The sequence below is a fragment of the Poecilia reticulata genome, linkage group LG21 (assembly GCF_000633615.1).
Source record: "Poecilia reticulata strain Guanapo linkage group LG21, Guppy_female_1.0+MT, whole genome shotgun sequence".
Classification (NCBI taxonomy): domain Eukaryota; kingdom Metazoa; phylum Chordata; class Actinopteri; order Cyprinodontiformes; family Poeciliidae; genus Poecilia; species Poecilia reticulata.
Genome location: NC_024351.1, coordinates 6,849,985 through 6,860,804, shown reverse-complemented (window position 1 = coordinate 6,860,804; position 10,820 = coordinate 6,849,985). Strand labels below are relative to the sequence as shown.

Sequence of the window (10,820 nt, the reverse complement as noted above, 5' to 3'; positions counted from 1 at the left end):
TATATATATTTTTTTGCAGTTCACAACAAGACAGATGTCCCAATTGAGATTCAAGACTGAATTACCTCATCTGTAATGAGTTTGATAAAAAAAAACCTCCAATAGCTTTACCATTGCAGCATGTGTTTTGAAGTGAAAGACAATCTACATTAGATTGATTTTCTTCACAGTCATCATCATGGATAATAGGAGTCTCTGTCAGAACACAAAAAAAACCCATTTTAAATATAAGTAACTTTTATTTAACCTACAGTCACATTTATAAAGGGACAAATAAGTACATGTCATCTAACCATCGGACACTTTAAATATGTACACCACGCTTTGATCGTCTGAAAACAATGCTTTAAGCTTGTAAAGTTCCCAGGATTCGGAGGCCCAGGAGATGACGAGAGGTCCAGGATTCAGTTTCACCAATCAAACAACGTAGCAGGCTCCTCTCTGTTGGTATTTCATCATCAATCTGTGTGCTACCGTCTTTTTTTTTTTTTTTTTTTTCAGTTGCTCTTCTCCCGCTGTGCAGTCTCCTCATGTTCCGTCTCCCCTCTGTGCACCGTGTGGCCGTTTGCTCTGTCTGAAACAGTCTCCAGCATCTTTGCACTGTGCTCCAGTGCCTTTGCTCGCAGCACAGCAATGCTGCACTCCCTCAGTTCCTCCTTAGAAATGGACAAACTGTTGTCTTTACTCTGTTTCTCCTTCTCTTCTTCGGTCATCGTGTCTCCCGTTTTCTCCTGCCCAGGCGGCGGCGGCGTTGTCGGCTTGCCGCTTATGGTTTTTCCTTGGGAGGGGTGCGAAGGATCAACAGACTTCTTGTGCATACCTGAAGAGCAGAACAATAGGAATAGTTTTTGAGTTTAATCTGGGAACAGATTTGGGGATAAAAATAAAGAGAATATGAACGTAAATAAAAACAAAAAAAGTAAAGAAATTAGGGCAGAAGTTCTTATTCAATTAGTGTTTCCTAATTGATTTAATCTAATCAATTGACATGAGGTGACATGAGGACTAATCTGTCTTGATGAGGAGGGATTATTGCTGTATCGACTGCAGGGTGAGCCCCTCAGCGCATGTCAGAATGCAGTTCAATTTCAGCTCTTAATTACAAACTCGCAGCCAAAGGTTTTGACTTTTTTGATCACGCATAAACATGTAATATTATTTTACATTGATGATAGAAATGTGTTGGCATTTCTGTCATTAACAACATCTGTTGCTCTTCAATGACTATATTTGTAGGTATCTTTAAGTTTGACAGTCTTTGCAACTGTTATTACAAGACAATAAGATACGTTAAGCGGTTGAGGAGACAAACTGGACGTGAATGGCAAAAAAAGCAACAAAAAAAAAAATCCCTAAAAAAACAACAACTTTGAAACCGTTTTATTTCCTGTATTTGAGTGTATGGTCACATACCCAATAACCACGGAGCGTAAGAGTCCGAGATGCCGTCCTTTGCTGACTTGAGGATGGACTCAGGCAGGGGGATGGAGTGGCGGACCATTGCGCCGTACAAGCCGTACTCTGCCATCACACTGCTGCGCCCCCAGCACTTCTCCCTCTTTCTCCACTTAGCTCTGCGGTTCTGAAACCACACCTGCCGAGACAGGAACAATAAACATGACGTTAAAACGAAATAAATAAAAATAGGGGTTCAGTCTGAAAGTGCACCAGGGATAAAAATGTATTTTCACCTTGAAAGATTTGTGCTGCTCTTGCTCATTTGCTACTCTCAAATGTTTCAGATTATGAAACCAGTTTTAATGTCAAAGAGGTTTATAACCAAAGTAAATATATATATAAAAAAGAGTTTTCAAATTCTGTTTTTGTTAATTGATGGGGCTAATTTGTAGAAGCAGCAAACCAGCCACAGATCATCACACCGCCGCCACCAAGTGGTACGTTTGGTACGGTAGACTTATGAAATGCTTTCATAATCATACCAGATGTATTCCGCTTGCAGATATGCACACCAAAATTCTGTTGGTCTGACAGATTTAAAATACAAGAAAAAAAAAAATCTCAACTTTCCTAGCGAGCAGAAAAAAATGTGCTCTCAGTCAAAGCTTTAAATGTTAAGGAAATCCTTATTGGATTGTTTATGTGCCAATCAGGTTGCCAGAAAATCACTGCAGCATGTGTGTTCAGCAATCTTGCTGAGGATGTTGCTCTAATATTAGCGATCAACAGCTACCATGATGGAAGGTCAACAGACTGTCCGTGTGGACTGTTAAATAGCAAAACACTTTTGCAAATGACACACGAGTTTGAAGTAATATCACAGATTGCTCATGAAAAACCTTGAGAATGTAATCTTTTTGTGCATCTGTAAACATTGAGTAACAATCTCATGGTACTGCACACCAGACAGCTTTGATGTGATAGCAGTTGTTTCTGGCCTGTTTATCTGTAAAGGTTGAACCAGGGTGCTGTGAATGCTGCTGAGTCCGAAGGATAACTTGAAGCGGAACTTTTCACTTTACAAAATGAAAGAGCACCAAAGAGCAAAAGTTATATTTCAAAAATCACTGCTTTGATAGTTGGAAAAATATTCAAGGTTGTACTTTGTGCTGTACAGATGACAAGATGAACTTCTCACAATCAACCTGTTTGGCTCCTGTTAAGCAATAACATGGACACTTGGAATATTTCAGTGTTAAAATCTGACAAATTACGCTGTGGTTTGTATCGCAACTGGACCTGTAACGCGGAGGGATCGATTAGGTGTTTTCAACATTGATTCATGTGAAAAAGCTACACAACGTCACCGCTGAGTTGGACATGTGGTGTAAGAACATGTTGTGTAACAACATTCAGCTGTCACGATGCACTGCAGCTATAGATGCAGGCTTGGTTCATTTTTAAAGCATGTGTAAAAAGATCAAATTTCATCAGCAAACATTTCATTTAAATTTAATTCCTTACGATGTGTTTTGAAAAAAAATGGTATGGGCCTTTAAAAGCAAATAAAAGAAAACAATTTGTTCAGGTAATAAACAACATAACAGTGTCAGGTAAATAAGAGTGGTGAGATGAACAAAAATAACAAATAAATCAACCAATCAAAAAGAGAAGCAGAAGGCAGAATGCAGGCTGTCCTATGTGGTTGTGGAACAGCCTTTAAAAAGATTTTCTTGCATCTAAAGTAGCCTCTTAGCACAAAAACTGAATGAAAATTGTCTCATAGATCGGTTCTTTCAGAGCAAGTAGGCTTCTGACTCTTCAAGAGGTTAAATTGATTTCCACCTTGTAATAGCCTTGTGAATATGGATGAGAGGAAAAAAGAGTGATACTTTAATGTGTGTGTGTGTGTGTGGGTGGGTGTGTATGAGAGAGTGTGTGTGTGTGTTGGTTGTGGAAAGATGGGCAGGTATAATATTCATGTGAAATTGAAAGGCCCCAGATGAGCAATCGACCCTTTTTTTTTTTTTTGTGAGTGAGTGAGTGAGTGCTCCTGACAGCTTGTGCGTTTCTACTTCCAGTGAGAGGTGAGGAAGGAGCGGGGAGGCTGATTGGAAAATAAGTTAATTTCCAGACCTGGTCGATCGGAGACAGGCGCGTCAAATTTCATGGGAAATTAAAACACTTTGAGCAGCCGGGCGCAGCCCTCTGCTCAGCCGCTGACCTCCGCTAATTAATTTCTTTATAGTTACGCTTTCATTATAGGACCGCGGCCTGTTTATGCTCAGAAAAGACAGGATCATTTTTTCCCTCTCTAACAACTAATTAAAGTGTGAGGGGAAGCTGGCAGCTGAGGAAATCTCAACCTGATGGTTTGGTTTTGATGTAGGCCCCATTATCACTACATCCACACACAGGAGACATGGATTTTTTTTGTACTTTTTTTTTTTTTTTTTACATAGATGAATTTCTTGCAGTGAAAAAAAAATCTGCTCACCTGTATTCTGTCCTCTGGCAGCTCAGTTTTCATGGACAGCATTTCTCTGGCGTAAACATCTGGATAGTGAGCTTCATTAAACGCTTTCTCCAATTCCTCCAGCTGATAGGATGTGAAAATGGTTCTGCAGACAAACAGAGATGAGTTTTAGTTTATTTTTCATTATACAGGCTACTTCTTACAGTATTACTTTACTCGAAATTCTTTGAGATATGTTATACAGTTTCAAATATTAGATCTTTTTCTTGACCCCTGTTTAGTTATATTTAAAAGGAACAGCGCATAAAATGATGACATTTTTGATATATCTTTTTAATGCATTTTCTTTTTCTTTTTTTTTTTAAAGACCCAAGTGCTGCTGTATCCAAAAGGTTCTCATCATATGTATTCTAATTTATTGGCACTGAATAAAGTCAATTAAAAGAAACAACATATAAAATATAAAAATGAAACCATCTACAATTAAACTTTGTTCATTCATACAATATTAATAATAATAATAATAATAATAATAATAATAATAATAATAATAATAATAATAATAATAATAATATTGAACTAAACTTCAAACATTATCAGAGTTTATCATAGAATAAATTAAAAATAAAATATATAAAACATTTTAAATACATTAAGTAAATAAATAAATAAATAATTTTTACCTGTGTCTTCTTTTCTTTCTCTTCTTGCTTTGACACATCGATGAAGTGGAGAATTTCGGATCACCGGAGGAACTCAAGTCATCTGAATCTGTGATCAAATGTCATAAAATCATTTATATGCCTATAAATGATTTTCCAAAAAAAAAAAAAAAACCCAACAACTTCCAAATATTGTTTTATACTGATTAAGTCGTATGATTTACCTAAAACGGCATAACGTTGTGCATTTCTACATTTGCGCGCAGGTTCGTTCAAAAATAAAAGTTGCTAAAATCGAATAATTACAGAAAAGAAAAAAAATTGATCCGCATTTTCGCGAAAATTTTATAATTTCCATTTCAAGTAAAATCTATGAAAAACATTTTATACCTTTAATAAGACTGAAAAAAAATATTAAATGCTTAATTTATGCGTTTCTCATATGTCTCATATGAGTCAGAAATTCAAAGAATACTTTTTATCTGGACTGAGAGACACTCACCGGAGCTGGCACCGGAGTGTTGAGCCTCCATTTGGGGGTCCATCTGCGGCGCCCTGTGCAGTGGCTGCAGGTGCACATTTTGCGCCTCTGACAGCACCTCCAGAAAAGCAGGCTGACTGTAAAATGTGTGTATACTCTCCGGGCCCAGGAAGCCCATGCCGACTCCGAGACCTGCGTGTCCGAGGGCCGACCTGGCGGCCAGGACGTGCGCTCTGTGCGGCAGAGTCTCCAGGGGCCGCCGTGGTGCGGTCGCCGGAGGCTCCTTGTTGAGGCCGAGCAGCTCCTGGATGCCGAAGCCGGTGCGCCGCTGCACAGTGGGGGCCATCTTCCAGACCGGAGGCTGATGCTTGGAGCCCCCCTGGTTTAGGACGTTCTGTGAAGCTGTTTTCTGTTTATTCTCTGTGTCTGAAAGCACAGCTCCTTCCTTACCAGTCATGCTGTTGGCCTTCTCTCTCCAGCAAAAATACTCCTGATCGCTGGTACGCAACAATGTGATGCTTTTCTTTTTTTCCATCTCTGGACTCATCCGCGCTGCGCTTTTTATTCAACGGGCAACAGGCGGCAGCCAATCACAAGAGGGGAGAATTTACTGAAGTTTTTGTCAGATCCGTGAAGCCTTATGGGAGAAATCACTGGCAATTAATAGAGAATAAGAAGATATACATTTATTTTTTAATCAGGAAATTGTTGATGTGATACATAAAGAAAAAATATTATTGATGTTATTAGAACTTATTATAACGTTCCCGACGTTTTATATATAGCTTTCATTTTAATTAATTATTTGATTTTTAACATTATTGTATTTTCAAAATCTAAACTATGCCCTTCTAAACTTAGTTAGATTTTTTTCTTCATTACATAATAATAAAAGGAAACTTTTTAAACGTCATCATTATTACTATTTTTGATATTATTGATCTAAGGTGCTAAATAGATCCATTAGGGGAAAAAAGGTAAAGAGTCAAAAGGAAACGACACAACAATTCTTACATTAAATTATTCATAAATGAAAGAGACAATTAGCATTAAACAGAAGACATTCTGCAAATTAAAGTCTAGAATAGTATATTATTATTATTATTATTATTATTATTATTATTATTATTATTATTATTATTATTATTATTATTATTATTATTATACGATTCTCACTTGCGAATGTAAAGAAAAACAACAAAATCGCGCCAGACAAAACATTTCAGCTTAATGAAGCAAATCTAAGCTGAACGCAGGGTCCAGCTTTCTTCCCAACGTCCCGCTGTGATTTGCATATTCTAATTAGGTTTGCGCGCTAAACGTTTTGTCTTTGTGGCCACAATCTGCGCATCTGTTGATTAGTTTATTATTACCATTCGACGGGTCACATAATAAAGTTGTCCCAGTTCGGTGTATTTAGGACACACCACGGTGGTAATTAAATATGAGATCAACAACGAAAGCAAACGACAACAGATTTATCCTCCTCCCCCCCTCCCCGGCCTCCGGGGCGCACTGTTGCTTTAGATATATTAAATAAAACTAAAACGGACACACACTAAAAGGTTACAGATTGGGTGATTTAATCCAATTTGGAAAGTGAGAGCAAACGAGGACGTCAAAGGAAACCATCCGTCGGTTATAAAAGAAATAAGCGAAGCACTTGATTGTGAAATAAAGTGGAAATACTCTCGTTCCTTCACCCTCTTTTCTTCAAGCCTAATCTTGTCTAATGAGCTATTATTCAATTAATGCGGGAATTTCAGTCGTTTGGAGATAATTTGCGGCACGCTTTCGGACATCTGGACAGACAATTGCGCACAGGAGAGTTTTATGGAGATGAGGAGACGCGCTGGAAGGAAGCGGCATCACTGGGACATGTGTGGCGATGAATGAATAAATAAATAAATGGGGAGGCTCCCACGGGAGTACCGCGGGTACCCGCCGGGCTGCCACGAGAGGAAAGACACCACAACAGATTCAGACGCGATCAGGAGATTTGGCTTCTGCCCGAGAAAGTCGATTGTCAAATGTGTTTCTGCGCGCCATTTTTTCCGGTGAGGCCATAAATATAATGGAATGAGCCTTTAAGAGGTCAAAAGGTCAAAATGTGACCTTTTTTTGTGAAAGGTTTTATTTTAAAAACAGAAGAAAGAGGAAAAAATGTCTTTGATATAGCAAATATGACATCAGTGGTTTCATTTGTATTAACACACAGACTGTGGAGCATAGGGCCGGTCCGAGGTATAGGCAAATATTGCGCCTTCTTAGCATTGCTGCTGACCTGGGACTCCACAAGAAAACGTACTTTTCAAGAAAACTTGACTTAGAAGTAGGTGTTAAAATGAATAGGTTCAACGTATTGTGTTTCAGACGTGATTACTGCGGACGATCCTCATAAATATGTGAGGATCCCCATATATCCTCACATGTGACATGTATGAAAGCCTACAAACATGTTTTGCAAAAACATGTATTACGGTTGGTATAACTGCGTTAGCACACTCTTTAGGAAATTCTTTATGCTTTTTATTTGAACTAGAGCAAATATTACATTTTTCATTAAACATATGAAAACTCCGTTTTAACAAAGGGTATGAAGTGTGTTCATTATATTTCTTAATAAGGTTTAAAATTGGCTGTATTGCAGATAAATGCAAATGCTTTATCTATGTTTTGTATTCATGTTAATAAGAAAGGATACCAGCTGCCCTTGGCGGTGGGTTAGGGTGAGGACCAAAGCCACCCACCCAGGGAGGCTCAAAGTAGAGCTGCTGCTTCTCGCCATCGACAGGAGTCAGTTGAGGTGGTTTGAGCATCTGGTCAGGATGCTGCCTGACCTCCTCCCTGTGGAGGTTTTCTGGGCTCATTCCACTGGGAGGAGACTCCAGGGAATACCCAGAACTCACTGAAAGGACTATTTGTCCCGTGTCGCTTGCGGACGCCTCGGGATCCCTCAGAATAAAATGGAGTATGTGGCCAGAGAGAGGGAAGACAGGGTTTTCCTCCTGGATCCGATCTCAGTTAAGTGAAGTACAATACATGGATGGACAGATGAAGTAACAGACAGACAGATGAATAACACGATATTGTGCTTAGTTTGGGCCACAGTTTACGTGTCTGTTATACAAGGTTGATGAATTAACTTTAGATTCATTTCAGAACCTTTTCATTCAACAGCCTTCTGCTGTATGCAGAAATATTAGCATAATATTGCTGAAATTGACGATGAAGTAGAACAACAAATGCTGGCTTACAATGACGCTAAATAGACTTCAATGTCATCACACAGTCACTGACTCCCTCACTTTTTAATGTTGCTACTCACCATCTCAACAAGTACTCTCCACTCTTTCTTGACTTTATCTACTTCACGTTTCAATTTGACGTCTGACATTTAAGCCGCAGCAAGAATATCTGCTTGCAGTTTGTTCCTGTACCACACTTTTGGTTTTCCATTTGTACTTTTGCTTTCTCTTAGCAGTGAACCCTAAACCGGCCATTAATAATGTTCTCTCGCTATTAACGCCATCATTTGAAGTGCAGTTAAAGTTTTGTGATTCCTATTTTAAAGGGGAGGAACCGGTCTGAGAGGCAAACAGCAACATTTTTTGAAAAAAAAAAAACAAAAAAACATCAAGGTTGCATTACACAAAACCATGTGGGAGAATGTGTAATGGACTGATGAACTGCTCCAAAAAGTATGTTCGCAACAAAAAAGTTATTGCAGTGCATCATTACAAGAAGACCAGAAGAATATACTATATTCATATTCCAACATGATGGTGGTTTCATATGACAGATCAACAGAGTGCTTACCTGAATCTGAACAATAGATTTCAATTCAAATCTGAAGCATATGTATTAGACTCTTCCAAAAAAGGGATTTAAACGATCAACGATAATGATAATTTCAGTGGAAAAGTGTTCCCTCTTGCTTTCACATACTTGCAGTTTTATTAGTGAGAGGTTTAGAACTTTTTCTGCCTTTTGGTCCGAAGGTTTGGTCTCAGTTTCTGGAAGTTCCTGAGCCATCTTTAGCTTTGTCTCTTTGTTCTATCTTTATCTTTGTAACGACTGCAGAAGTGGCCCTTCTAATCTAGCTAATTGCCGTTTTTCCTGAGCTTGGCCTTTTAGAAAGAGGAGCCGGGTCACCAAACAACCGTTGATCAAAACAACCTATTAGGGCGAGGAAACAAAAAGCTCTCACAGTCCGAACAATGCGCCATCGGTTATTCACTGGTTCGCTTTGTGGGCGCAAAGCATTAATTAGGGCAATAACTTCATACTAATGCCATTCTGTGGTCTCTATTTCTGTTCGGAAGTTTTGTCTGGGATTCTCTCCCCTGTTGCTTTTGCACATGTGTTGTTTCAATAATCAGAAAAAAAAAAAAAAGAAATACTGAAAATGTGGGAGACAGGCCCTGCAATGGCAAAACTTTCTTGCCAAAACTAGTATTCCTCACCAGTGCAGCTCCTAACAGGAATTGACATAATTACTCTGCCTGTTTCTTGTCTAATTAGCACCCTTCCGCAGTGGACAGGGACTAGCACTTTGGCAGGACAGGGGAAGTGGACAGGCATGGCCGTAACAACAGGAGAAGGGGCCCCTGGTTTCAACGTAATTAGGTGAGACAATGCCCCTGACTGTTTTTGAACTATGGCAGTGGCTCGGAGTTGGGGCCAAGTCGACGAACAGACGCCCCGTGAGGTACATCTCCCCTAGACCCTAATAAGCCCCTAATTGTCCGTTCTGGTTTCACATGGACAGCACCAGCAGACATGAAGACAGCCTATTCCTGGTCTCCTGTAGAGAGCGTGGTCCCAGATGAGGGGACAGGGGTCAAGGTGCCTCTGAAAGCTCATTGAGGCCATTTAGCATTTGGACGTTAGACTCCAGTCAATGTTTGTTAACATCCTGCGGGCACTTCTAAAATAAGCAGCGTTATAAAGAGTGATACGTCATTTTCTACAATAACTCGTGTCAATTTTTTTGTCATGTTCCCCCCAGAGACATTTGGCCACACAAAGAGAAAAACGGCGTATTCCAGATATATTTGTAACGGTGCCATCATGCTTACTGAACCTTTTCACATTTCTTCATGACATAGCAATACACATCAATGTATTGTAGCATAGCATAATCTAATGTGAAACACTGACAAAGTAGTTCAAAAATGAGAAGTGGAAAGATAATGGCAAATATTTTACAAAAAATAAAAATAAAATTGCGTGTGGCATGAGTTTGTATTCTAACTCTTACTTTTCTACCCCAGTACAACCATCTGACTTCAGATATGATATTTGTACATATCTGTGTGTAATTTAATCACTCTATCCATACAGCTGCTATGTGAAAGCGTCAGACAATTGTCCTCAAAAAGACCCAACAAATATGTCAGGCAGAACGTTATCGTAAGCGTTGAACGTCTAACAGAGGTCTGTTGAATCCATCATCTGATAATGAGAAAAAAAAAAATACGGCAGAACTGTAAACCTACCCATTTATTGTGGAAGTAAACAGACAAACATTTTGTCTTTCCTCCAGACAGATTTGATTTTGAATCAGGATTGGTTTAAATCGGCTTGTTTCCTTCCAAAAACATCCAGATTTTAAACATACTCCACAGATTTTTTTATAGGGTTGAACTTTGTGCCATTTCTGATGTAAATGTGAAAGTAATAAAAGAAAATGCTTTTGCAGTTATTCTTCAGTTTTTTTGTGTACCATATATTATATTTGCATAAAGTATACACTAATAGTGTAAGTAATATTCTTTTTTTATGACATAGTGTGTCATAT

At 38.8% G+C, this 10,820-nt stretch overlaps 1 protein-coding gene across 1 annotated transcript; it reads right to left on the bottom strand.

Annotated features, from left to right (window-relative positions):
* Positions 1-444: 444 nt before the first annotated feature.
* LOC103457589 (visual system homeobox 2-like) lies at positions 445-5,746 on the bottom strand. Its single transcript, XM_008397864.2, has 5 exons — positions 5,039-5,746; positions 4,558-4,645; positions 3,896-4,019; positions 1,414-1,594; positions 445-820 (listed from the first exon to the last, which is right to left on the bottom strand). Exons 1-5 carry the CDS (start codon positions 5,562-5,564, stop codon positions 498-500), a joined length of 1,242 nt encoding a protein of 413 aa, XP_008396086.1. The 5' UTR covers positions 5,565-5,746; the 3' UTR covers positions 445-497.
* Between the last annotated feature and the right edge of the window lie 5,074 nt (positions 5,747-10,820).

What these genes read in the sequence shown, in the direction of transcription:
- LOC103457589 (XM_008397864.2), bottom strand. Translation starts at nt 5,564, where the DNA reads ATGAGTCCAGAGATGGAAAAAAAGAAAAGCATCACATTGTTGCGTACC. An exon ending in ACACTCCGGTGCCAGCTCCG is followed by an intron (nt 4,646 to 5,038) that starts GTGAGTGTCTCT and finishes ATTTGATCACAG; the next exon opens with ATTCAGATGACTTGAGTTCC. An exon ending in TTACGCTCCGTGGTTATTGG is followed by an intron (nt 821 to 1,413) that starts GTATGTGACCAT and finishes TCTGCTCTTCAG; the next exon opens with GTATGCACAAGAAGTCTGTT.